This window comes from Manis javanica, chromosome 10 (assembly GCF_040802235.1).
Source record: "Manis javanica isolate MJ-LG chromosome 10, MJ_LKY, whole genome shotgun sequence".
NCBI lineage: Eukaryota > Metazoa > Chordata > Mammalia > Pholidota > Manidae > Manis > Manis javanica.
Genome location: NC_133165.1, coordinates 31,153,633 through 31,180,133, shown reverse-complemented (window position 1 = coordinate 31,180,133; position 26,501 = coordinate 31,153,633). Strand labels below are relative to the sequence as shown.

Genomic DNA, 26,501 nt, shown 5'->3' with positions numbered 1-26,501 from the left:
AGCAATAAAACATAGCAAGCCATTTACACTCTGGTGTAGGTTTTCATTGAGTAAAGCAGCCAAGGAATGAGATGGTTTGATGGCGCTGAGCAGGTCAACAGCTGGTGCTCAGCAAAGGGAAGGCCAGGTGACGCCAGCTACAGACAGTGAGTCCCAGCAGAGTGACAGGTGGCTGCCCCTTCAGAGAACCTTGAGGACAAGGTGTGAACTGACAGGAGAGCATCACCCCAGCCAGTGTCCTGGTCACCGCCCAAAGACACAAACGCACAGACCAGTGGCTCCCTCAAATGCCCCACCGAGGAGATGCCCCAGGAGACATCAGCCTCTGGGCAATAAACTCCGCACAGTGAAACAGATCCAGCACACAGCCGGCCCTCCTGGCAGGGATCTGGGGAAGCTGGGTCCATCTGCTGTACCTCTGAACAAGCAGAGATGGGCATGGGCCCTGACGACCTCCTGGGTGATGGTGTGGGATGCAGACCTCGGACTTCCCCACATGGGGCCAGAACCAGAGAAAAAGCTGCTGAGCAGCTGCCCAGCAGGGGGTGCTTTCACCCTGACCCTGTGGGCAGGGCTCTGGCTCCCAGGGGTGGACGGCTTTGGGGCTGCAGCCTGCATGCCCCACGACAACCCCAAAACTTGGTCAGACATGAGACGCCCCCATCCCCCAAGCCCGTTGGAGGAAGGGCGGGTGACTCTGCAACGGGCCAGCTTCCCCCAGCCACTGGGCAGCCTGTCTGCCCACTGCAGGAGCGCCGTGCCCCCCAGGGGAGGGTGATGTCCCTCCCCCACATGTACCTGCCCCTTAGCCTTTAAGATTAAACCCTATTTGTGAGTCCTGCTCTGAGAAATTATCACAGAATGGGGCAAAGTGGCCTTGACCCTTAAGGCTACCTTTCTTTGTGGGGCAGGGCTTCAATGCTGTGCAGTGAAGCTAAGGGTTCAGGGGGCTCGCGTGGGCTCTGTGTCCCTGGGGGCAGCATCCTGGAAGACTGCAGGCCCCAGGCTCCTGTCCTGGAAGGCAGAGGGCTGAGGGAAGGGACCCCACACCCCACGACCTCCTCGTAGACGGCCCACGTACAGGATTGTCCATAAAGCTGCACATTTCTGGGCTGCTCCAGCCAGTGCCTCTGAGGTGGCTGGGACCTCAAGCCAGCTTCCCTCTCTAGTCTTGAGTCTTGGCCTGGCCCACAGCACTCCCAGGCCCCACACACAGAACGGCTCATGACACAACGACAGGAAGGCTCACGGGTCAACCTTGCTTCTTCAAACCGGACACCACGCTTGCTTCCAGGTGAGAGGAGGCCTCAGCTTCAGCAGGAGACGGGGCCACAGGCCTCTTGCAGGGCACCAGCCACTCTCGAGGGCCAGCTAGGGAGGCCCTGCTTCCCACTCGGCCCAACAGCTGTCTCCTGGGACGTGCTCCTAGGGGCTCTGGTGGCATTGGCCCGGACAGAGATGTGATCCCAGCCCCCCTGGAGGAAGAGCCAGCGTCATTGGGCTGCCGGGGGCCGCGGCAGAGACATATTTCCAGATGGTCTGGAACCCCTAAGGGGCTCTGACTGGGGTGTCCCACTGACCCCAGTGCCAGGTCCCAGCTGGGACTGCCCTCAGGGCCCAGAGTGTGCACAGCACGGCCAGTGAAGCTGCCCTGAGCCCAGCCCTGCTCACCCCAATGCCGTAGTCCCAGCCCTGGCCCTTGGGCTCGTGGGGCTGCACGCCTGTGCGACGACACACGGTTCCCCGGCTCAGGCTGCGGCTCCCCTGGACTTTGTTGGCGATGACCCAGACCTGGAAACAGACCCGTTGCAGGCCCACCTCTGGCTCCTGTGGGGCTGTGGGGACAGCAGTGGGGAGACCAGAGAGGAAACCCAGAGCACCCCAAAGTCCCACCCCCGGGTTTCCAGACCTGGTCCAGGGGCCCCACAGACACTCGGCGCACGTTGTTGGACACGTGCTCCCAGCTGGAGCCCTGTGGGTAGCTGGGCGTGACCCCCTGGCGGTACCACAGGTTCCCTGGGGAGAGAAGGGTGTGTTGGCCAAGGGGCCTCCCCAGGCCCTTCCTGCCGTGGAGCCCAGAGTGCTGGGAGTCACTTCGGGGCCCACAAAGCCGAGCAGTCTAACCACGGAGGTGCAGGCGGTGGCCTCCCTCTGTCCCCACACTTCCTAGGGATCTCGCCAACTCAGTGAGAGGCAAGCTCAGGCCAGAGCCAGCTCTGCCCTTCCCATGCTGCCCCTAAGCTTCGGGATCGTCCTGCTGGACTGGGCCGCCATTGTCCTCTGCTCTCTACGCATGAGAAACTGAGCACAAGGAATTCTTTAAACACCATCTGGACTCGGGGCCGTGGGTTCCAGGCCCAGTTTCACCTGCTCATCTGTGACAACCGGAGAACAGAAAGGGACCTGGCAAGAGGTGGCACAGGAGACAGAGGCCCAGGGCCAAACGGGTGACCTCCACCGGCCCCAAGCTGCCAGTGGGGCTCCTGCATCCCAGGCCTGGGTGGCACCTTCTAGAAGATGCTCCCGGCGCCAGCCCCACAGTGCAGCATCACCCTGGCCTCGGCAGTGTGTCCTCTGCCCGAGGCCCAGGCAGGGTGGACCAGCTGGGTGGGCTGGTGCCCTCTGCCTGCATAACTGACGGGGGATCCGTTCAGAGGCCGATCTCAGGTAGGCAGCCTCTCGTGGCTTACAAAGGTCCTGTGTCAGGGACTTGGGGGCTAACGAGGGTCTCATCACATTAGGATGCTCAGGGAACCCCTCATCTCCCCTGGCAACTACTGAGGATCAGAAGCAACTTGCCGTTTTCGTCCAGGGCATACACTGACGTCTGCCCCACAGACACCTGCGTCAGCCTCTGTTTGGGAGGGGACGGGATGTGGTACCAGCAGTCACCTGCAACAGAAGCAAGACCCGGGATGCAGGGGTACCATTACCCCAGGCACCCATGGGGCATGTGGTCTCCTCTGCCATTCACAGGGTCTAAGTAGGTGCCACGGCCTCTGTCCCAGACCAGCTGGACCACACACATGCCACAGGGCCTGGCATCACCGAGGGCCAGGTAACAGTGGCCCCCCCAGTGCCCTCACTTGGCCCTCCAGAGGCTGTGACACGTCCCGGGTGGCAGGGCCTATTGGGCCAGTCTCATGAGCAGGGATGCCAAGGAGGAGAGCCTGCTGTAGGGCCATGACGCAAACCTGCTGCACAAGCCCTGTTTGCCACCGCTGCCCAGACATCCAGCCAGGTACAAGCCAGTGTGGCCGGCACTCCTGTAGCCAGCGTGGTCACTGTGGAGTGAGCCACCTCAGGAGGTGCCCAGCAAGCCGGTCCCCAGAGGGGCAAGAGGTACAAAGGGCCTACACTGAAGGGCAGCTGCAAGGTGCCACCCATCATGCAGCTGGGCCACCCCCCAGTCAGTGCCAGGGGGATGGGTGCGGCCTCTGGGGGGACCTGGCTCAGCTCCCCGAGCCTGGTCCACAGGTGGTGCTCAGGAAGCACTTGCCCAGCTGAACTGAGAATCAGGGGGCCCATCCACCAGCTTCCCTGGGAAACGGCACACACAGCCCCTCTCTACCAGCCCTGCCACCCCATCCCCCAGCACAACTGGTGGCACCAGGGGGATCCTCCTTGAGGAGGGGGGGCACTCACCAGCCGGCCGGGTGGGGGACACAGAGCCACGGTAGAAGGCAGAGCCATCGCGTGCCACGGCCCACACCTGGCAGCAGGCGCCGATGGAGATGGACACGAAGGGTTGGTCAGTGCCCACGTGCAGCCAGGAGGAACCCTAGAGACGGAGGGAGGGACACTGAGGGCCCCGCGACTGGTGGCTCTTCGGGTCAACCTTATCCTTAGCTCCAACTGCCCACATAGCCTGGTGACCCCTTGGGCCACATACAGTGCCCCCAAGTCCCAGAGACCATCCTAGGCAGACCTGGGGAGGTCTGAGCCCAGCTTGACTCCACAACAAGAGTCAATTTGGGAAGAATCCACCAGAACCCCAAGAGGGCCCAAGGTGGGCAGGGTGTGGAAGCCCAGGGGCCCTGGGAGGCAGAGTGCTCACTGCAGGGTTGAGTTCGGTCACACCCAGGCGGCACAGCACGTCCCCCTTGTCGCTGATGGCCCAGAGTGCGATACTGGGCCCACTCGCGTCAGTGCCCAGGCTCTCAGGGATGATGGACACGTCCCCAAGGGCGATTGGGGCCACCTCCAGCCAGGGCCCACTGGTCATCAGCTTGCATTTTCTGCGTGGTGGAAGAGAGCACCACCCTGTGACCCCAGGGTGACCGTGAGCCTCAGGCCACCTGCCCTAGGCACTCGGAAAGCTGTGCATGGAGGCAGCCAGACTGCACCCTGCTCCCTTCCTCCTTCCCTTGGCTCACCCCAGCCTTCCCGGATCTCGGGGCCCTACCCCCACCCCAGCACCAAGGTGGGCTCCGCTATCTGATGGGCAGATGAGGGGCCTGCAGAGGTGGCTCCCCTCTCCATGCCCTGCCCTGCCCTCGGCCCCCAGCCAGGCCTCCTGTCCTGTTGACAAGCAGAGCCTGCCAATGACATTTCTCTTATTTGTTCTTGAAAACAAACTCTTCAGAAATAAGAGAGCGTTGGGAGCCTGAGGGCATTTCCTGGGCTGACATTTACTTTGATTCTGTCCCCCCCACTTCTGCTTCTGGGAGGGGGCAGGCTGGAGGTCTGGCCCAGGGGGACCCAGCAGGAGGGGCAGGGCCACACCTTCCCTACTAACTTTACCTGGCCCAGCACCTTCTCCTGACAAAATCCTTCATGGTTTTGTATCCGTGGTATGAGCTGCAAGAGGAAGAAGCTGAAATCAAGACAGCTTCGTGGAAATTTCTGGAAAGTAACATTGCACAGGCATGTTCTTTTCTACCTGTTCCAGGGCACAGAGCCTCGGTGTGAGCCATGGGGTGGGCTCAGGGGGCAGCAGGTGTCACAGGACATGACACTTATTGGTCAGACCCCTCTCCCTGGGGCCAGGATGTGGCAGCTGCCCAACCAGGGGGCTCTAGCTAAGGGGTTTCTAAGCCCTCCCCACCCAGGACCCCATCAGAACCCTCTGGGGAGCAATCAGGCTGAGGACTGAGGTCGAGGGGCAGGGGCAGTCTGAGAGGCCTGTCTGTGGGCAAGGGACCCCGGGCCAGCCCATGCTCACACCCGTCTCCTCCCCAAGCTGGGGCCCACTTAGAGGCCCTGGCTCAACTCTCCGGGCTCCATCTTCCACTGGGATGTAACTCATGCACTGTGAAGGGCCTGCAGCCTGCTGACACTGGGCACTGGCCACCAGGGTCCCCTGACTTGGTGGGCTTGTCACCCATGGTTCCTTTACCTCCCAGGACAGCTCTGGCCTCACTCCATGCTTTGATCAAACTGTTCCTTCACTTGATACCTCCCTTGGGCCACCCCTGCCTGTCACCAGGGCCCGGTCCAAAGCTCCCCAAAGCCATGCCTGCCTGTCACCCAGGGCCACCTCAGCCGCAGGCACCAGGTCCCTGCTGGCGCACCAAGAGCCCACACTCAGTGCAGTAGGGCTGCAACCAGGGGCAGAGGGAGCCCAGCCACCGAGGCCAGGCGTAGCAGGTATGCCAGCCCAAGCTCACCTGGGCCCCACCACACCTCTCTGGCTGGCTCTGTGCTCTACTAGCAGCTGAGGTGGGCACAGGGGGTCTGCTCCTCAGCCAAGCTTGGGTCTTTCGGGGGTCAGAGCTCCCCAGGGCAGTGGGGCAGGGGAAGGGGTGCTGCCCAGCAGAGTGGTGAAGCTGGGGCCTGATGCTCAGGGCCTAACTGCAGAGGGCCCTCCCCATGCAGAGAAGAGATGCTTACGCAGGGAAGTCACTGGCATACTGCCACCCCTCCTGGTCAGTGCCCCCAGGAACGCTGAAATCCACGGACCAGTCAGACACCTGGAGGAGTGGCAGGTCAGTGCGGCCGGACCCCTGCGCCAGTCCCCACCCTGCCCCATAGCCCCGGGCTCACCCAGGTCCACTGCAGGGACGGCGGCTTCGTGCTGGCCTTTGTGCATTCCTGCAGCCCTGTGGCATCACTCCACATGTACCGGTCAGTGGGCAGACCCCTTTGACAGGACAAAGGGGTGGGGTGATGTGAGAGGACAGAACAGCCTGCCCTACCCAGGCACTGGACTGTGCCAGGCGTGCACCTGCGAGGGGAGAGGGCGAGGACAGCACCCAGGGTGACCCCACTTCACTCAGGGCCTCTGGTAGAGGGCTGTGGTGCATAGGGCAGTCTGGGGGTCTATCTCTTTCCCTGGTGTTATGGAGGCTGTGTCCCCCAAAAGGTGCTGAAGCCCTGTCTCCAGTACCTGTGAATGTGACCTTATTTGGAAACAGGGTTTCTGCAGATGCTGGAATTAAAATGATGTCATTAGGGTGGCCGTAAGCCAATGTGGCATGCCCTTACAGAGGGGAAATTTGGACCCAAATTTCTGTGCGAGGACAGGAGAGACACCTGAAGCCACGAAATGCCTGGAGCCCTCAGAGGAGCCCACCCTGCAGACACCTCGATCTCAGACTCCCCAGCCTCCAGGACCGGGGGCTTTGTAGCACAGCCTGCACTGACTCAGACGCTCACAGAGCAGCAAGCAGCTCATGGTGGTCTCAGGCGGGTGGCCATGAGGCTGAGGGGCCAGGAGCTGGGGCCCTTGGTCCACATTCCCTACATGGACCCAGGAACAGGCGTTGTCCTGTACTGTTTCCTAAGGACTGAGCAGGAAGGGTCAGCATTCTGTGTGGACACCATACACAGCTGCTGTGAAGGCTTCCAGGATATATTCTGGCAACGAGTATTAGAAAAGATCAAACCGTGATTTATGGAGGGAACAGAGAGACTCACAAATATTTACACACAAGGAAATTCTTTATACCGTTTGCATGAGTAAGAAATTGCAATCCACATCAAGATGGACTAGAGGTTAGATAACCCAGATCACTCTCGGGGACGGGGCTGTGGGCCATTGCAGCCCATCTTTAACCACCTGACCTTGTCCCCCTGCCACACCGCACGTGCGCACACAGAGAACAGGCAGAGGGGACGGGCCCAATGCGAACACAGGTCACTATCTTTGGTTGGTGGGAATAGAGTTTGTTCCTCATACTATTTGCTATTTCTTTCTTTCACAAAATTTGAAGAAATGGGAAAGGAAATCAGCTATGTTTTGTACACAGCCACCAAAGGTGAAAAAAAAAATAAAGAATTTGTGCCATTTATAATAGAACCAAAAAAATATGAAATACCATCTAGTGAAAGATGGAAAACCTTATTAAAAGGGAATTAAAGACCACATAACTAGAGGTATAAACTACATCCACATACTGGAGACTTAACGATTTAAGATGACTTTCCTACCCAAAGGGATCTACAGATCCAAGGCCCTCCCTACAAGGCCCCAGTGGTCTTTGAGAACAAACAAGCTGCTTCTAAAGTTCATCTGGAAATGACCCAAGCAGAGCCAAAACACGAAAGATGAGAGGGTTTGTTCTCTAGCTTTGAAAGCTTCTCATGAAGGGACAGTCACTGGGACAGTGCAAGGACACCCGGTGGCCCAGGGAAGGGCAGGGCTTGAGACAGACCTGCCTGCACGGATGCCAGAGTCAAGACAAAGGGAAGGCCAGTCTTCTCAAGAAATGGGTCACTGGACATTAAACCAGCAGCAATGACCTCTACCCCACACTCTGCACCAAAGAGTTCGACAGCTCTCTGACCGGCTGGCTACACATGCGGGGATTCCCACCGCCTCTTCAGATTCACAGACGTACTCACAGACCTCAGGAAAGAGCCATACTTATGACCACTGTCTTATTATAAAGGGTATGAAGCAGGAGCAGTGGAAAGAGTCACAGGGCGAAGGCTGGGCGGGGCCGGAACTCAGGGCTCCGGTGAGGCTGAAGCCTGAGAGCCGCTGCTCTGGCTGGCCAAACATCTCGTGGCAGGTTTTAACAGCTAAGAAATCCATCACTTGCTAACTTTCTGAAAAGAAACAAAAACTTGGGACAAGAGTGATGAGAAATGTTTCTATGCAGAGAGGCCAGGAAATAAAGAACCACATATAATCTAGATTTTATAGTGTTTCCTTTCTGTCCCAAACATACTACCTTGTCCAAAATCCTCATGTTTGATCCATTAAAATAATTTTGGTGGCGGCTATGATGTTCTCAGTAGCTTGAATTAAGCACAACGACACTCACGTTAGAGGTCAGGATGGCACCTTTGGTAAGGAGGGAGGGGTGACGAGGAGGGACACCAGGAGAATGGGGGTGATTGGCCCTGTCCTATTTCCTGGGCTGGGTAATGATTACGCTGCTGTCGGATTTGTAACTCAATGATTGATCATTTCCAAGTTTTGATATGTATGTATAGATCAGCATACATACCTCACTGTACATACGTGCATGTGTATACATTTATATTTTGTGCACTTTATGTCATACATCTCAATAAAGAGAGTTTTTAAAATTTGTATTACACTTAAAGATTCAAGTGAAGAAACACCTCTGTGAGCAGTAAGATCCAGTTAGTTTCATGTCAGGGGCTCCCTGGGACGAGGGTGTCCAAATCTCACCAGGACTGCAGTCTGGGCTGGCTGGGCCCGGCCACTCACCTACTGGTGTAGCCTGTGACGGGGTTCCAGCGCTGGTTCTCGTAGATGTAGACACACTTCACATCCGACTGTGTGTAGATGTTACCAGCACTGCTGGCTAGGCCTGGGAGAGAGGCAGCTGTTGGGACAGGCCTCACCTGCCCCGGACTTGGGCTTCCCTCTGAAGCACTGAGGCCGCAGAGCAGAGCATGGCAGGAGCTGAGGCTGGAGGGTGGGTGGGGGCGAGGGGGGCGGTGTTCACGGGCCTGCTGAGCTTATCTTGCAGGGGCTGGCCTGGCTTGAGTTTCTCTGATTATCCTGGGGTTGCACAACCCGGATGAGAAGCAGTAAATCTCCCATGCACACCACCTCCAGCCCCTCTGCCTCACCTGCTCGTGGCTGCACTCCAGCCGTCCCAGGCACTTGGCACTAGGCAGGTGTGAGGCCCAACCAGCTGACCCTCTAGGAATGCTCACAGAACCCCAATAAGCCCTAATTTCTTCATTTGTAAAATGGGGACAAAGGTCATTGCTGCCTCACGGGGGGAAGCTGTTAAGCCTGCACAGATGTGTTTCTGCAGTCTTAGTGGACCATACACAGTTCTACAGGGTTAGCTGTCCCTATGGGGTGTGGGCTCTGGCATGGGGCTTTCTGTATGTGTTTGTTTCTGCCTCCCAGAACTTGGGGAGCCCATAGGGTTCCGGCAAGCTCTCATTCCCTAAGGCATGACCCACCTGATGAGGGGGCTAGTGTTTAGGCCTGGGGATCAGGAGACCCAGGTCCTGGGTGGCCCCAGTGTGCCCTGAGGCCTTGTCTGTGAAATGAGTGCTTGGACACAGGGAAGCCCTCATAGCTGCTCTTCTAGAAACTTCAAGGCCTCTGGCCCAGCTGTGGGTACCCTGAAAGGCATGTCAGAGGCAAGGCCTAATGAGTTGGCCCAGGGACTGTCCTCTGCAGAGGCTGGCAGTGGTGAAGGTCACCTGTCAGCTTGATGTCAGCTAAGTGTCAACACTGGGACAGCGGCTCCGGTGTGGGGCAGGGCAAGTCGGACGGGATTAGAGGAGGGAATGGCCCAGGAAGGCCGTGGGCAGGGTTTGGGGAGCTGGTCCCACCACCCTCGGTGGGCGGGCCACCCTCACCTTGGAAGCAGCCTCCACCGTAGCCGCCAGTGTACACCCAGGCCGTGTGGTCGTAGCCAATGCCCCACACCACGCCCCGTCCGTTGGCCTCCACCACCCGCAAGTGGCCTCCCATCTGCCGCCAGAACCTGGAGTGCAGGGAGAGGGTGGGAGAAGCACATCCCCACAGGGCTTTCTGGCCTATGCCGCCGGTGCCTCAGCCTCCCACCGATGTCCACCTCACTCGTCTTTGGTCCCAAATGATAGACTTTATGAAGGATGATGGGACCTGTTTGGCTTCCCACACCCCTGGTATCAACCAGGGGGCCAGGAGTCTGCATAGGAGACTTGGGGCAGGGGTTGGGGCAAAGCCAGCAGCCCCCGTTTCACACCGCTGCTGGGGTCTGGGACAAGCCTGACCCGCAGAGAGGTTACTCATCTGCTGGATGAGCCACACTGTGGGCCAGCAGACAGAAAGAATGTCATCAAAAGGCCGCATGGTGACAGCATGGACCCCTGGCAGGCAGGGCGCAGGGCATAGCTGTGACCTGAGTCACCCTCCTGTGGGCCAGGCCCTGCCACCATCACCGGAGGTGGTCTGACTCGCTGGCCTGGGCTCCAGGCCCACAGGGCCACCAAGAGTGGATGTGCCAAGGGCGACAGACACACCCACTCGCCCCTCCTTGGTGGGCACCCTGGTATCCCCTACGTCCCCTGGTCCTCGCAGGCTCTGGGGACCTTCTGGGGGTAGCCCCACGTCCCCTGGTGGGTCCCCCTCTGCTTCATCAGAAACGCCAGCCGGCCCAGAAATCCCCCTGTGCTCACACTGCTCACTGTGGGTGGTCTCATTTCATCTCCTGGCTTTAGATCCCACCCAAAAAGCCATGCCCAGCTCACACCCTGACACACGGTGGTGGCTCGAAAGGGCTGACCAGCTCCAAGCCCAGTCCTGCCCGCGGCTAACCGGTAGGAAGTGAAGAAGTAAGGCCCCCCTCCTGGAGCCCCAGGTCCCGCTGCTCGCTCAGGTCAGGAGGCCCTAGTGGGGCGTGGCTGACTCACATCTGGTCACAGGGTAGTGGGTGCTCAGGTGCCTCCAGGTCCAGACTGGGCTCACTCACGAAGATGTCCCCCTTGCAGGTGACAGACCAGATGGCCTGTGGGGAGGGGCGGCCATGCACCCTCCGGTTCTCGCAGCAGGACAGGCTGAGCAGAGCAAGCTGGAACAGAGAGACGGCCAATTATGCCGGGAATGAGGGTGGTGGCAGGCTGAGGCCAGCCAGCCCAAAACGGCTGCCCCTTGACCCCCACCCGTCCCGTAGGGACCACCACCCACTCACCCAGTCATTCATGTCCTGCTCGGTGGCAGCAGCCAGACGCACAGGCCACCTCTGCCGGGTCCTCTCGGGGGTGTAGAGGGCAAAGGAGTGCTTGGCCTCATTGAGCACGGGGACCAGCACCGTCACCTCGTTGAGGAACACGTGGATGTACTGTGTACAGAGGCAGGGCTGTCCCCGGGCAGAGTGGACCCACAGGGCTGGGGGCACAGCAGGCCTCTGCGCAGAGGCCCTGCCATGGTGGGCAGACCGAGATAGCCTGGGTCACCCCCGATTCCACAGACCAGACTGCGGTCACTACAGGCCAGCACCTTGTGGATGCCACACAGGTCCTGGGCTCTGCACCTCAGGTCTGGTGTCCCAGGCATGCCCTGTGCCCACCTTTGCACCCCGTCCCCTGGGCACCCACCACACCTTCTTCTCCTCATGGACCACATAGTAGATGAAGAGGATGCTGTCCCGAACCCCGTCATGCCCTGTGAACTGCTCCAGGGCCACACGGACGTCCACCCACTTGTGGGGCTTCCAGTCGCACCACCACTGCAGGGTCCCTGTCTTCACCCACACAGACTGTGGCACAGCCCCGGGGGCAGTGGGGACATGTCAGGCAGGCCCCAGGGCCCCCGATTCTTCCCTGGGTGCACCCAGTCCCAGGCACCCAGCTCCCCCAGTTCACCCAGCAGCAGAAGTAAAGCTATCAGACCCCCGAAAGGTGCCAGGCACCGAGCCAGGGCCATTTATGGGTGGGCTCCTGAATCTCAAACAGCCCACAGGACCAGCACTGCTACCCCGCACTCTGGATGGGGAAACCGAGGCTCAGTTGAGTTCTGTGCCCGGCCCCCCATCACGGAGTGGGCCAGCAGCAGAGCAGGAAACCACACTCGGCCTGCCTGTCTCTGGAGGCCCAGGAGATGCCTCTGTGCCCCCAGCCGAGATGCGGCCAGGTCCTCCCAACAAAACTGGCCACATATTTCATGTGACTTGTCTCCCAGCCTGTGGCCCTCCAGGGGTGGGGCTCAGCCTGAGGGGGTCTGGGACCCCCTCAACCCCGTCCTCAATCGTCTCAGTAAAGTGCCCTGCCGTCTGGCACCTGGGTGCCCTCCACTGGAGAGAGGGCGACATGGGCCCCCACTTCACACCTCCCGCTGAGGCTGCTTTGCTGTCTGGGTTCCTGGCCCAGTGGGGCCCAAACAGAATTCTTAAGGCAGGTGAATAAAGAGATGGGCTCCACAACAGCCTGCAAGGGTTGGCTTTGCACGATAGACACATGGACAGAGGGGTGCATGCAGCCACCTGCTTCTTGCCCCAGGGCATACAGGAGGCACTCAAATGTCTGTGAGAACAGGCGTATGGGGCGCCCACCTGCTCCACGGCCTGCTCGTAGTGCCGGAAGTTCTCCAGCTCCCGCTTGGTCCTCTCCGTGAGCTGCTGGAAGATCTGCTTCCTCCAAGCGGCAGTCTGGGCCGGTGTGATGGACAAGGAGAACGTCTGCAGCGAGGGGGACAGGCCTGCAAGGGGACAGAGCCTCAGGGCCGGGCCTGCCCACCCACAGCTGGACTGCAAGCCAGGCTCTTTCGTTTTGTGTAAATCAGCCCTTTGCTGTTAGAAAGCTGTTAACTCTGTGAGATGCCCTGGCCCCTCCCTGCACATTCACCCTGATGGAAAGCTCAGCCTGGGAAACAGCCCCCACGGCCAGGACAAAAGGAGACAGGAGGGGCAGGGCCGTCCTGCCACAGCCTTTCCTTCCCACAGCCCCCGCTGGTCCCAGAAGATGACAGACAGAAGGCTGAGCAAAGGCAGGGGCTCAGGCCAGACAGCGGGCCTGCTCCCCTCCCCCAGGAGCACTGGGCCCCTGACGCCCGCCCTTACCTGACTGGACGGTGAACCACTTGAGCGCAGTGTGGGCCTCCACGGCACAGCCTCCTCCTGACACCCAGGCCCACGGTGGGTGGTCGTCGGCACTGTAGGCCTCCTCCAAGCCCAGCGGGAGCAGTGCTAGCGAGGAGAGGCCTGTGCTCTCAGGAAAGCCAGCGGCCAAGGGGCCAGGCACTTTCTTGGGCTCCTTCAGGTCAATATTGGTCCAGGGCAGCTCGGCTGGGGTGGAGGCCAGGCCAGGGCGAAGCTCAGGCCTGAGGGTCTCGGTGGCTGGGTGGACAACCCCCAGGGCACATTCTGCAGTCCTGGGGGTATCTAGGCCCGAGGCTAAGCAAGCCTTGGGGTTCCTGGGACTGTCCAAAGACTTGGCAGGGTCAGGTGGGCCAGGCCCTGGTCTCTCAGCTTCCGAGGAGGCATCCATATCACTGGGCACACTGGACTCACCACTGCCCCTCACCTCTTCACCGAAGAAGCAGCCAGCACTGGAGACGGGAGGGGCAGACCCATAACTCCCTTGGGCACTGCGGTGGGCAGGCCGGGCTCATGCACTCCACTGCTGGCGGCCTGCACCTCCCGGCAGTCACAGCTTCTCTGTAGCACGTGGGAACCCCTGCTTCCCAGGGAGCGGGACACCCAGACCACGTCCCAGACTAATCAGGTCAATATATCTGGGGGTGGGGGGGAGATCTGGCAATATTACTTTTTTATTATGGCACAAGTTATGATATAAAATATACCATTTCATACCATACAATGCAGTGGCCTCAGGTACACCCACAATGCTGTACAACCATCTCCACTACCTACTTCCAGAACTTTCTCACCACCCAAAATGGAAACCCTGCCCCACTCACTCTCCATCCTCTTCCCACCAGCCTCCTGACAAACACCAGTCAGCTTTCTGTCTCCGTAGATTTGCCTATTCTGGACACTTCATAGGAATGGCATCAAACATGTCACCTTTTACAACTGGCTTCTTTCACTTAGTATGACGCCAGGCTCATCCATGCTGTAGTGTGTATCACCACTTCATTCCTTTTTATTGCCGTATAATATTCTGTTGTATGGCTATATGTTTTATTTATCTGTTCATCCATCAACGGACATGTGAGTTGTTCCCACCTTCTGGCTGTTGTGAATTATGCTTCTGCAAACATTCATGTACAGATTTTCGTTTAAACATTTGTTTTCAGTTTTCTGGGTATATATAGGGGTGAAACTGCTGGGTCTTAGGGTAACTTTAACTTCCAGAGGAACTGGCAGGCTGGTTTCCAAAGTAGCTGCACTGTTTTATATTCTCACCAGCAATGTACACAGTTCTTATTTCTTCACATCTTGTCAACACGTGTTGTCTTTCTTTTTGATGAAAGAGGTCCCAGTTTGATTTGCATTTCCTGGTGACCAGTGCTGAGCGTCTGTCGTGTGTGCTGGCCATTCCCGTAACTGCTCTGGAGAAAAGTCTATGCAAGTCCTTTGCCCTTTTTCAATGGACTTGTGTGCCTTTTTGTTGCCGAGGAAAAGTTCTTTACAAATTCTAGACACTTGACCCTTGCCAAGTAATTTACAATTCTTTTCTTCCATTCTTGTCTTTTCATTTTCTTGAAGGTGTCCTTTGTTGCACAAAAGGTTTTCATTTTGATGAAGTTCAATGTCTCTATTTTTCCTTGTTTCCTGTGCTTTTGGTGTCATCCAAAGAAGCCATTGCCAAATACAAGGTGAGAAAGATTCGGCACCAGTAGATGAGAAGCTCCTCAGCTGATCCCGATGTGCTGTGCGGTCTGAGAATGATCAGCTGAGGGGCGTAAATCCTCAGGTAAACGTGAGCAAACACCAGCCAGCGGGCTCCCAGCCCTCTGGGCTGACGGTGTGGTAGGGATGCCCACCAAGCTGGAGGAGCAAACGGGTGTCCAGCAGGGCCTGGGGAGGGCCCAAGCTGCAGACAGGAACGTGGCCAGCACTGTACCAAGGACCCATGAGCCTCACAACCGGCCTGGCGGGTAAGGACCACCAGTACGCTGTGTGTAGGGCTGGGGCATCCCCAGCTGAGATGCTGAGTCGCCTGTCTGCACTCTGACCACTGGTGGGCAGAGCTGGGACCTCGCAGGATATGCCGAAGCTCAGGGCCCGCCCAGATCTACTGAAACAGAAGCTCCACGCCTGGGAAGCTGTGTAGGAACAAGCCCTCTGGCTGCTTCTGGGGCCCGACCAAGTTTGAAGGCCCTGCTCTAGACCATAGACCTGCGCCTCATTCCTTGCTGTCCTTTGACAGAGGGTCCCAGGCAGCCATCCCACAAAGACGCCTCTCCTCTCCCAAACCTGAGACCTCACAACCAATGGGCCAGCCCTGTTTGTGGACACACCTGGCTCCAACATGGACAGACTTCCCAGCCTCACTCACCTGTCACCTCCCACCTCCCGTTGCCTGTTCCCGTGGGCCAGCCTCGGGGAATGCCAGGCACGGGAAGTGGGGAGGCCCCACGGGCCACAGTCCCTAAGGGTCAGAGCCTAGTTTTTCTGCCAGGGACGAGGCCCAGTGCCCCGCTGAGATTCTCCTCTGGACCCCGCCCACCCAGGCCTCCGGCAACCTTCCCGAGCCTACTGCCCCTTGCCCTGCTGTCCCCAGATCACCTGAGGAGGCTCGATGAGCTGCCGGAGTGCGACCGGTCACACTCCCGGCTGGCGATGATGGCCCTCCATGTCTTCCCACTGAGCTCGCTCGGGGTGACGCCCTGACGGAAGTACACGGCCCGGTCCTCACAGCCAATGCCCCAGACCTGGCACAGAGAGAGCCTGCTGGGTGGGAGGCTCCCTTTCTTTTCGGGAGTGTGGGGGCAGGACGGGGTAGGGGAGAGCACCCCAAAGCTGGAGACACGCAGCAGGGTGCAGGTATACACCTGCGTGTCAGAGCTGGGAAGGTCCTGGGATGGATGTGAGGTGGGTACACAAGTCAAAAGCAGGAAGCAGAGCCCAGAAGGGGCTGTTTGTTGGGGGTGGGGAGCACCAAGCTCCAGAGAAGCAGGGATGCCATCCAGACTCTGGCCTCAGGCAGATCTGGGGCTCTGGGGTGACAGAGTCCAGAAGTGGTGGGTACTGTGCTGGGACATGAAGACCACCCATGTCCTGGTCTTCCATGTGGCCTCTGGGGGGAAGGAAGATGCTCCCCAGGTGAGCCGTTTTCTATGGGAAAGGTGGCAGAGCAGCGGTCCTCCCCTCTGCCCATGGGGGCTGAGGAAGGAGGGTGTGCCAGGCAGCTGAAGGGCCCAGGGGACCGAGGGAGCAGGCTGGGGGGGTTGCCCGAAGGGCTGGCAGAGCCGTCATCCTAGGGCCATGTCACTTGGCTGTGGCAGGCTGGCCCCCATGTGTACCAGCAGCCCTATCTCTCCTGGACCACTGCATGCCCAGCTGCCAGGGCTAGTGGGATGCAGGAGGCGGGCACAGGGGCGCAGGGAAGGCAAGCATCTCCAGAGGCACCAGCACAGCAGGAAAGGTGTCACCTTCACACCTTGACTCTTAAAGTAACCAAACCTCCTCTGTGAGGAGGCTGCGGTGCACATGCTACAGAGGCACATGTGAGAGACGCTGCCTCTGCAGAGTTGGAAAGGTCCATCACCCTTGCTTGCTGATCTGACTTTGGCCAAAAAGTTCTCAAACAAAACCTTCCTAGCCTCTGGGATTTGTGTCCCTCCCCAAGACCCCTGCTCACACCACTGCTCTGAGGTCTTTGTGGGAGTAACTGGGACAGGCAGGGCTCTGGGACCCTGGTGAAGCCAGCCCCTGGGTCCTCGCAAGCTGGGAGCGTGCGCGCACTGGGTGCTGGGCCCTGCCCCGCCTCTGAGAAAGTGTCAGGAGCCCCCATTCTGCCCCCTGCTGCTCACGAGCTGCCCACTTGGCCCAAGAGCTGAGGCTCAGAACTGCGTGCTCACCTGGTCATTCAGCCCCACGCTCACCATCATCATCTCTCCAACCATCTCGATCCAGCCAGTGCCACAAGGATTGTGAGAGTTGACGCCTCTCCGGAACCATACCTGGGAAAGTCAGAAACAAAGTGCTCCTGGAGGGCCACTGACATGGAAGGGCTTTTTGAAGGCTCAGGACAAATAAGAACTTGATCCTTACGTTCATATGTCATTTAGAAAGGAGACCTCTTGGTGTCCCTCTTCCCCACACCCTGCTGCACCTCCCTCTGGGCCTGGCAGCCCAGCCCTCTGTCCTGGGTTCCCATCCATTCTCTGGCTGAGGGTGTTACCCCTCCAGGAGACAAGCTGCCTGCATCTTTCTAGAACCTTCTTCTCTCTGCCAGTTCAGAGCCTCCTGGCACCAGGCAGTGTCAGCAGATGTCGCCTGTTTCACTGCACAGTAGAGCTGGAGGTGGGATGTCTTGTGGGGTGTCACAGATAGACTACTGCATCTCGAATCCAGACACTGTGCTTTGAGCCTGACCAGTGATGTCCCACCCGCATTGACCCTGACACTTAAAAAAGGCCACTTTGTCCTACCCCGTTTGCCTCTACATAAGTAACGGCTTTAAAGATGTTATTTAAAAAAAAACCACTTTTCTAAACTCATTATTACAATATATTAGGGCCTATTCTTAGTGCTTTATGAAATAGTGTCTTTAAGCCTAATTTTATTCTTGTCAGCATGTCAAACAATCCAAATGTCCTCAAGCCTATCTGTGGCTCCACAGCTCCCCTGGCAGTCACACTGCCTCCCCGCCACACCAACCAGCGCCCAATATGCTCCCCACAACTGCCAGTGCCCATGTTGGGTGGGTGCCTGGGGAGGGCGCCATCAGCTCTCAGCCCCACTATAGGGTTGTGTGTCATGAGCACACACATTTAACCACAATTCCCAAGGTGGGGTGGCGATGAGGGGGTTGACAATTAAATGAGAAAACCCTCAAATCCTTTAATAAAAACTTCTAGAACATCTAAAACATTCCTTCCCCCAAAGAAAACCTGCACAAATATTTGAAGACTGAGCCAACTGCTCATATAATTCATATGTCCTGCTCATTTATTTCTGTTGCTCTGAGAGGGGCTTAGAGGCCATGGTCTCTGGGAAGTGGGGTGCTTGGGGGCTCACAGGGGGGAGTGTCAACCTGTTTCTCAAGCTGGGGTGTGGCCTAGGGCTCAGGGCCCTTCAGCACTGGGTACAGACTTGGGGTTAGGAAGAGATCCCAGGAGCATCTTGAAGTCTGCTTACTGTACTGGACTTGCCTCTTATCAAGTAAAAATGACAAGCACGGACATGACCACGGGAAGCACCCAGTCTGCTGAGGGCCCCTGCTTCCAATTATCTGAAATCTTGGGGCCTATGGCGGGGTAAACGCAGTGGGTCCTACTTGGCCCCAGGCCACTCTGCAGGCACCAAATCCTGCAGGTCACCCACGTCAACAACAGAACACGCGTGGGGCTGGGCTGCAGCCGGTTTCACAACCCTCCACCTTCCACGGAGCCCTCACACCCAGACGCCAGCGACCCCGTCTTACTTTCTGGTCCTTGGTGACGGCCCAGACCACACCAACCCCCACGGACACGTGCAGGATCGCGTTCTCAGACGAGGGAGGCTCCACGGCGGACCAGCGGCTTCCTGCCGAGCCCCAGGAGAGAGCGCCGGCGGCCGCATCAGGGGGTGCTGGGGAGGAGCCGGCACCCTCGCGTCTCGGGGCACAGGGGTAGGGCTGCCCACCTTTGGGGTTACTTCTGTTGATTCCTTCCCGGACCAAGGCCTGCCCCTCCCAGAGCGTCACCCACAGGAGGTCGTGGGGCCCACAGCTGATCTGGACAGCCTCCCCCGGGGTGTCCACAAGGGACCACGATGAGCCTTCGGGGTTCGGATGGTTGACATCCTCTCTGTACCACACCTGGTGGCGAGAGAAACCCGTAGAGAGGGTCAGGTGGGGTCAGGCCAGTGGGGAGCGCCCGGGGGCCCAGGGACCAGGGTTCCCTGGCAGTCCGGATCTTCGCACAAGATTATATGACCCAGCCCCACCCTTCTAAAAAATGGGACTGGGATTTTGGTGGACCCAGGGGACAGATTTCTGATCATGTGCGGGTGAGAACGGCTTCCCCGGTGACAACTCCAGCCCCAGTCCGGTGTCCGGCGCCCCCTAGTGGCGGCACATTCCCAGGACACCGTTGCTAGAAGAAGCCCTTGTCCTTGGTGGGAACTGGAAAACACCCATTAACCCCCTACGAATGTCTATAATGCCCACTTCTTTTTCTCTTTAACCTGAAGAGAGAAAGCAAAAAAAATATTTTAGACTGAGCCACCCACTTATATTGCCCAAACTGTTAGGTCACTTCATCTGGAGGGGGCGGGCTGCACCTGCTCCATGGATGGGAGGGCCGGGACCCTCTCCCAGAAGCTGTCTCCACACGGGGGACCAGAGCCTCCCCACGCCGTCACCTCACCCTACAGCCTGTACTGCAGAACCAGGCCTGGCGGTCTCCCTGTTGGATCTGGGGGCCCATTTGCCTCCCCAGCTGCCCCTGGAGCTCAAGGTCCTGGTCACACAGTTCAGGGCCACAAGACTGGCACAGGCGAAGCAGGCTTACGGCAGCACATGGTGACGCTGACAACAGTTCTTGTGCCCCATCTGCCCTTGTCTGTGCCCCAATGGGGGCTCTGTCCCTGGCCAGCTCCCCACCACCCTTCAGCATGGCTCAACACAAACACCTGGGGGTGGGCCTAAGCCCAGGTCAGATAGGACCCCAGAGGTGAGCCTGCTAAAAACCTGCTGTGGCTGTTCTGAAGCCACCTGGAGACCTCTGGTCGGTGTGTGGTAGGGGACTGCACAGTCGCAAAGTGTGCTCTAAAACAATGACAAGCGCTGGCTCATCCACACGCAGGACCATCGTGTCACTGCTGCCTTGGCTGGGGTTGGTTTTATTCCTTTGCTCAGTTCACAAACACCTGAGAAGGATGTCCTTCCCTTGCTAAACACCCACCCACCCACTGCGATATACTGGAGCACTGCAGGGAGCTGGAGGGGGCTCAGAATCTGTCTGAGGAGGCAACAGTGATGGCAGCAGAGCCCAGGGTAGGCCCTGATCAGTGAGTGCCCCAGGGGCTCAAGGGAAGGACAGGACCCAGTGGGCCCACAGGACAGGATTCACAGGAGGAGGAGATGTGGGGACCCTGTAACATGCTGCCGGCTCAGGGCAGCCCCAGCTGCAGGAGGCCTGGAGAAGGTCTCAGGAGCAGGTTCCTCCTTCCTGCATCTCTGGAAGGACACTGAAGGCCAGCTTCTCTCCTGCCCACTCCTCCTGTGGCTGGCCTCCCGCAGCCACCCCCCAGGCCTTACCTCTCCCTGCAGGGATACGGCCCACACGGACAGGTGGCCCACAGGCCCATCTGTGATCTCCCACCCCCCAACAGAGAGATCACTGAAGGGGTCAGGCAGTTGCTTGGGGTCATCCTTTGAAGGGATCTGAAACATGAAGGCGCCAGTGGCAGTCAGTACCTGAGGGCACCTGGACCCATAGATGCCACTCTTCCCTCCCAGGTATGCCAGTGTGCATGCCCCCACACAACCCCTGCTCTCAGCATGCTGCCTTCTGACTATGCAGAGAAGACAGCATCAGGACAGAGGACTCCTGGCCCTCAGTCCCTTCTGCCCTGTCCTCCCTCCACCAGCCATCAAGTCTGGGCTCTGTCCCTGAGCATGAAAGGCAGGGGCACACGTGAGGTTTCAGCTCTGTGCTTTGCAGTGGCCCGACTGCTGTTACTCCAACCCCTCACTTAGAAACGGGTGATCACAGAACATGCTCCTGTAGCGTAAGGCCTCAGAGGCATCGGCTGTTATCTTGCTATCCAGGCTGTTCCCAGCCCAAGGAGCAGGAACATTGGCCTGGCAGCCCCACCCAACAGCATGAAGCCTCCAGAGAGGTCTGGTGAGGGCTGAGGCCTTTCTCTTATTCAAGGCCACACAGGAACCCAGTCTAGGCCCTGAGTTGGGAGTTTTTTCCTAGGTCACAGGAACAATACAGGAGCCAGTGTGGCCTCTACGGGGTCTGGGGAAGAAATGCACAGTCTGAGTCTGTCTGGGACAGGGTGGCCCGGAGACCAGGGTCAGGACCAGGTCTGTGCTATGCTGGCCCACGGTTCGGCCTGGCTCCCCACGTGCCCAACTCCCAGAGGAAGAAACACACAGAGCCATGGTGTTCCCGGGACAGGAGACAATTCACAGGCCAGGTCCCAGGGTGGACATGGTGTCCCTGGGCACAGCTGGGGCAGATGGGGGCGAGGGCCCTGCCCGCCCCAGGCCACACTCAAGCTGGAGACCTTGGCCCAGGTGTCCCGGGACTTGTATCTCCTGTACCGGATCCATCTCCGGCGCCGCACACAAGAATTCCACTTCTTGTCTCGTGTGTATGAGGCAGGGAAGTCGATGGCATATGTCCACCCCTACACAGCAAGGGCAGGGGGCTCTATAAGGCTCTCAGGGTAGGAACTGAAAGAGCTGGGGAGGGGGCAGCAGGGAAGCTCAGAGGGAGGAAGACAGCAACACGGCCCAAAGCAAAGCACCGGCTCTCCCACCCTGGGGCCCAGACACAAGTGGGGGGGACCATGGGGAGCAAGCCAGGCACAGGTTGAGGTGGATGCCATGGGCACTAAGGGAGCAGGGGGAGCGGCCAGCCCAGAGTGCCCCCTCCCCACAGGGGAATGGCGGTGGGAAACAGATTCACCTACCCCTTTCTCAGTGGGCTCCCCTCCAAAATTCTCATCCACGTACCAGTCCGACTCCCACTCCCAGTGCAGTGAGGGCAGCGCCACCCTGTCCAGCGGCCGGTGCTGGAGCCCAGTCACGTCACTCCATGGCCAGCGGTCACTGGGTAGGAGCTTCTCGCAGAAGCCACCCACAGGGTTCCAACGCTGGGGGCCAGGAGGCAGAGACGGGCCTCAGGCCTGCAGCTGACCTGCAGTAGCAGGGCCTCTCTGGGGCCAGCAGGACCCTCCACTTCCCAGGATGGGAAGTGAGCAGAGGGCTTGCCTGGAACTCAGGGATCAGTGACCCCTGTGCTCTTCATCAGGAGCCAGTACAGCAACCTGGCCCGAAGCACAGAGAACCTGCTGCAGGACATAGGGCCCCAAGGGACAGGCTGGGGAAGGCACGGCCCTGTTCTGGGCTCCTGGATGCTGCCTGGAGCACCCCATTGTGCAGGCCTGGCCAGCCTGCCTTTGTAGGACACAACAGGGTCTCGGACCCAAAACACTCTGGACCCTCCACAATTCGGACTGTAAGTGAAATGAAGGAAACGAATGTGGGAGGGGGCCAGAAGCCTGGGGCTGGGGGCTCTACCTCCTGGCAGACCCACCGACCCCGCCACCCACAAACTGACCCCACCTGATTCTCATAGGCCTCCTCCCGGTGGCGGATGGGGAGGTCACTGGAGCACACGTACACGTAGATCTGGTTGTCGCAGGCGATGCCCCAGCAGCACTGCGTGGCCGCGCTGACCCGCTTGAACTCCAGCTGGGGGTCCTTGCAGAGTTCCCAGTACTGCCCTGCCGTGGACAGCGTGTACACCCGCCCGAAGAGGTCCACGGTCCACAGTACCGAGTTGGGCATGGTGGCTGTGGCTGCGGAGAGCAGCAAAGGGTGGTCACTATCCCCGCCAGCTCCCGCTGCCCAGTGAGGCCCTTTGTCATTCTCTGCCTTTCCTGCCCTTTAATGGTGGGGATTTCTTTGGGGAGAGATACAAAAATGTACAGAGCAGAAATGGAACATTCAAGTATCTACTCCCCAAATGTAATGACTGCTATTATTTGGTCGTACTTCAAGATCTTTTCAAAATCATAAAGGAAAAGTTACAGATTTGACTAGTCTCAAAGCATATGCCCACCCCATTGCCTCCCCGGGAGGCCTGTGGTGCGGTGGGCAGCCCCTCCCTTATCCTGGGCCAGCCGCAGCAGTCCTGTGGGTTTGGTGGGGACACCTGCATGGATGGGCCCAGAGCCCTGCATGGCCATGCGGCTGTGAGGAGGGGGATGAGGGCCTGTCTTCACCCTCCTTGTGTGTCCACCACTCTCTCTCCATTCCTCTCCTTGTACCGCTCTGAACTCTCTCCTCTTCCCTTCTGCTCTGTGGGGTGGGCAAGGGGATGGGTAAGCCTTATCACTGGCCACCCCCACGTGCCCAAAGCTGATGGCGCCACTGCTCCTGGAGCCTTGGCTTCTGGCAGGGACAGGCTTCCCACCATGGCAGGGCCACACGGCCGGACCCATGGCAGCAAAACAGATTGGCTGGGTGTGGGTGGCAGGGGAATCACAGTGAGAGGCTCTGCCTGACAGGTCTGATTCCCACATCCAGACCAAAAACTGCCCAAGGGCCAGGATGGAGGGAAGAGACTGAAGGTGAGGACACAGCCAGTCTGGTTCGAAGCTGGAACTACCAGGAGACAGATGGAGTCTGGGCGCCGTGAGGCTGGGTCAGGCTGCTCTGCTTCTGCGCTTCAGAAAGCATGGCTGCTGGAATGAGGACCTGGCTGGAATGCGTCTGCAACAGGGCATGTGCCACAGGCAAGTGAGCTCCTTAGAACAAAGCATGTCTTACAAACACCATGGAGAGCAAGCATGGGGCTGGAACGGAAATGACCAAGTGAACAAGAAAAAGGGAGAAGGGAAGTGAAAGGAGGGAGGTGACCAGCAGAATGGAGCAAGCCCCAGGGGGGTCTGTGCACAACCTTGACCTACATGGACACCAGGGCCTGTTCAACACATGACAAGCCAGAACCCCAGCCTTCCAGAGCCATTCGGAAACTCGCATCGGCATCCAGGGCCTGAGCCAGAGTCGCTGGAAGAGCTGTGGCCACCCCGAAACCCCCTTGCTCCTGCCTGGTCAGGCCTGGGGTCCACCGCCTGCCTCTGGCAGCTACACTGTGACTCAGTGCCCAGGGCCACCCAGCCCCAGACTGTTGGAATTTGGATCCTGGCTTCATCACTTTCTGGCACCACCAAAAGCCAGCGACTAACCTCTCTGGGTCCCAATTCCCCAAACCTGTAAAGGTTAGAAAGGAATCGTGATCTTCTTAGTTGTTTTGAGAATTAAGTGAGATAATACAGGCACAGAACTGACAATAAACAGTGCTCGGTACCCGGCAAAACCTCAAGGGGTGTTATCAATGTCATATTATTACTGGGTAATTGTTACTGCAAACTACCACTTACCTTCCATCTCTCAGAACAAAAAAAAAGTCAACTCCCTTATCTGTTCAGCCTGAGTCTTCATTTCCTCAGTACCTAACCATGCCCTGCACACAGCACCAAAGCTTACAAATACTGCCATTACATCCTATCCACCACTCTGCTGCCTACCTGAGCTGAGATGGAAATGCTGCTCCAGAGAAGCAAACGACATCAGTTAGTTAAGGTTAGAAGTCAGGCCCTAATAGATGGACAGTTGTGTGATAAAGCAAGTATTGTAAAATGTCAATAGCAGAATCTAGGTGGTGGGTAATGTATGCGTGTGTTCACTGTATAACTCTTTCAATTTGGCTGCATGTTTGAATATCCTCATTCTGAATTGTTGGAGAATAAAGTAAGGTTTGTGTGTTGGGGGGCAGGAGCAGGAATGTTGGTTCCTATATAGTGCCACTTTAACATAAATCCAGTCTTCTTTGAAAATGCCCCTCAGTTCACAGTTCCTGTATAAGCAACCAGTTAAGTCAGGCTGTCTGCAGGTAAACCTAAACCTCAAGCTCAGGGAATAAGGACTTTGACTTGAGTTTGATACTTTCCTTTAGAGAAATGACTACACAGTAATTGCCACACAGATATAATTGAACGTTCTGGGCAGCTAACAACAGAGTTTCCTGCAGAGAATGTATGGGGTTGGGAGAGTATCTTTGCAAACATCCTTCAGAGTAGAGACCTGGCCACCTGTCATTTCCCAGCTAAAGATGTGACACCTGGTGAACATTCTTGGTCAGCTGCACCTCCTTTCCACCTCTGCCAGGATGCCGCCCCAGCTCCTCCCATGCCACTTCCTGGCTGTGAAGTGACCTCTCCAGGGTCACTGGGTCAGAGGACTCTTAAAAGGGAAGTTGGAGCATTAAGTCCCATGATTCTGGAATCCTGAGATTTCCTTTGTTTTGTGGGGGTGAAGGGATGGAAGGAACATCTTCCAAGAAAGCAACCTCTGACTCACTAACTTCTGCACCGTGAATTCCAGTTGGACCTTGAGTCATTCCAAGCCAACAAGGCCTGCTCACCACCGTCGGAGCCATCTGCCTTCCTGCACAGGCTTATTGGGAGATCCTTTCAATGACCAAGAGGTCCCCAAATGAAGGTGGCAGCAAGAGTGGCATGAGAGTGTAGTACAGAAGGAGAATAAACATTTACTTCCCAGTCGGCCTGAGGGCTCCTTCCTGAAAGGGTTCTGCTGTCACTCCCTCCCCCTGCGCAAACAGAAAGCTATGGCTACCTAGGTGGCATACTGCCTGCCAATTGTAGGGGCTGTTGAGGCGACATCAGGGTCCAAAGAGGCAGGAGAAAGCAGATGTGCATGCTGGTTGAGTCCTTCCTGAAGAGCCAGGCCCGCCCGGCTGCACCGCGCAGGCACTGCCCTGAGCCAGCAACTCTGAAGACGCATGCCGCACCCCCAAGCCCCATTCATTGCGGGCCGGTCAGCCTGGTTTCGTTTCGGTTCCGTGCACGGCGACAGGCCGTGCCCAAGGGGCGCGGGCGGCGCGCCGGGCCCTGACCATCTGGCCGCGCTAATTCCCCGACAAGCAGATTTTGCTCCCGCCTCCGTCCAGGAGAAACTGACTGGCTCCTTGCAGCTCGATCCTCTACACCCGCCAGGCTCCAGCAACCCGCTTCCCAAAGCACTCCGCCGCAAGGGCTGGGCTGGGGTCACCGGCAGCGGCGTTCCGGGGTCTCGGGGGTGGCGCCCAGTCCCAGAGGCAGGGCGCGCGACCACCGCGCCTCCCTCCCCGCTGTTGGCGAGTGCAGGACAAACGCGGCCGCAGGATTAGGCGCCGCTGCTCTCCGCTGCCCCCACCGCCACCCCCACCCCCCGAGTAGCCGCTTCACTCACCCCGTGGGCGCCGGCGGGCGGGGTAGCGGCGACTGGTCCTCCGCGGGCAGGGGCGCGGGCCAGCCCTGCCCCCGTGCTCAGAGAGCGGCCAGGAAGCGGGAGCTGGGTCCACGCTGTTGGTCGGCCTCGCCGTGACGCGAGGGCCGGGCGCACGCGATTGGCTGCGGAAATCGCATCACCGCCGGCCTGGGGATCGTGGCGGGGTCGCGTGCCCGCCCACATCCGGGGTCGTGTGAAAGCAGCACCACCCCGAGCCGCTGAGGCCAGCTTGCCGCGCGCACCCGAGCGAAGTGGGCCAGCCGACCACCGCCAGCCCCTAGGGCCGGGCCCGCCGCCTCCTGGGACCCGGCTCGCAGTCCTCCCGGACCTGGCCCGCCGCCCCTTGTAAGGAAAAGACAGGGTTAATAGAGTTGCCTCGACTGCACGTTCCTTGACCAAGGAATGACCTGTGTGTGCGTGCCTGTTCCAGGGAGTTCTGGCTAACCTCCCGGGAACGATTTATCTGGAACATCTGCTTAGAGCAGACA

At 58.4% G+C, this 26,501-nt stretch overlaps 1 protein-coding gene across 7 annotated transcripts; it reads right to left on the bottom strand.

The window, feature by feature from the left end:
* Positions 1-22: 22 nt before the first annotated feature.
* TECPR1 (tectonin beta-propeller repeat containing 1) lies at positions 23-26,100 on the bottom strand. Of its 7 annotated transcripts, XM_017672413.3 has the most exons (25): positions 25,975-26,100; positions 22,282-22,517; positions 21,627-21,809; positions 21,219-21,341; positions 20,239-20,364; positions 18,621-18,795; positions 18,421-18,521; positions 16,853-16,954; positions 15,558-15,703; positions 12,924-13,411; positions 12,417-12,562; positions 11,469-11,624; positions 11,058-11,207; positions 10,780-10,937; positions 9,742-9,869; positions 8,624-8,726; positions 5,986-6,082; positions 5,833-5,912; positions 4,744-4,800; positions 4,058-4,238; positions 3,646-3,781; positions 2,800-2,892; positions 1,910-2,016; positions 1,672-1,791; positions 23-1,475 (listed from the first exon to the last, which is right to left on the bottom strand). In XM_017672413.3, the coding sequence occupies exons 2-25, from the start codon at positions 22,504-22,506 to the stop codon at positions 1,314-1,316; spliced, it is 3,543 nt and encodes a 1,180-aa protein (XP_017527902.2). In that variant the 5' UTR covers positions 22,507-22,517; positions 25,975-26,100; the 3' UTR covers positions 23-1,313. The 7 variants fall into 7 exon arrangements, 6 of the variants coding, with proteins under 6 accessions (XP_017527902.2, XP_036859617.1, XP_036859618.1 ...); XM_037003722.2 differs by having other exon boundaries at positions 18,421-18,795; XM_037003723.2 differs by having other exon boundaries at positions 1,672-2,016.
* Between the last annotated feature and the right edge of the window lie 401 nt (positions 26,101-26,501).

Coding starts and splice junctions, on each gene's coding strand:
- TECPR1 (XM_037003720.2), bottom strand. CDS start 22,506: ATGCCCAACTCGGTACTGTGGACCGTGGACCTCTTCGGGCGGGTGTAC. Junction 11,208..11,468: donor TGGTCCATGAGGAGAAGAAG/GTGTGGTGGGTG, acceptor CTCTGTACACAG/TACATCCACGTGTTCCTCAA. Junction 1,476..1,671: donor GCTGGGACTACGGCATTGGG/GTGAGCAGGGCT, acceptor CTCTTCCTCCAG/GGGGGCTGGGATCACATCTC.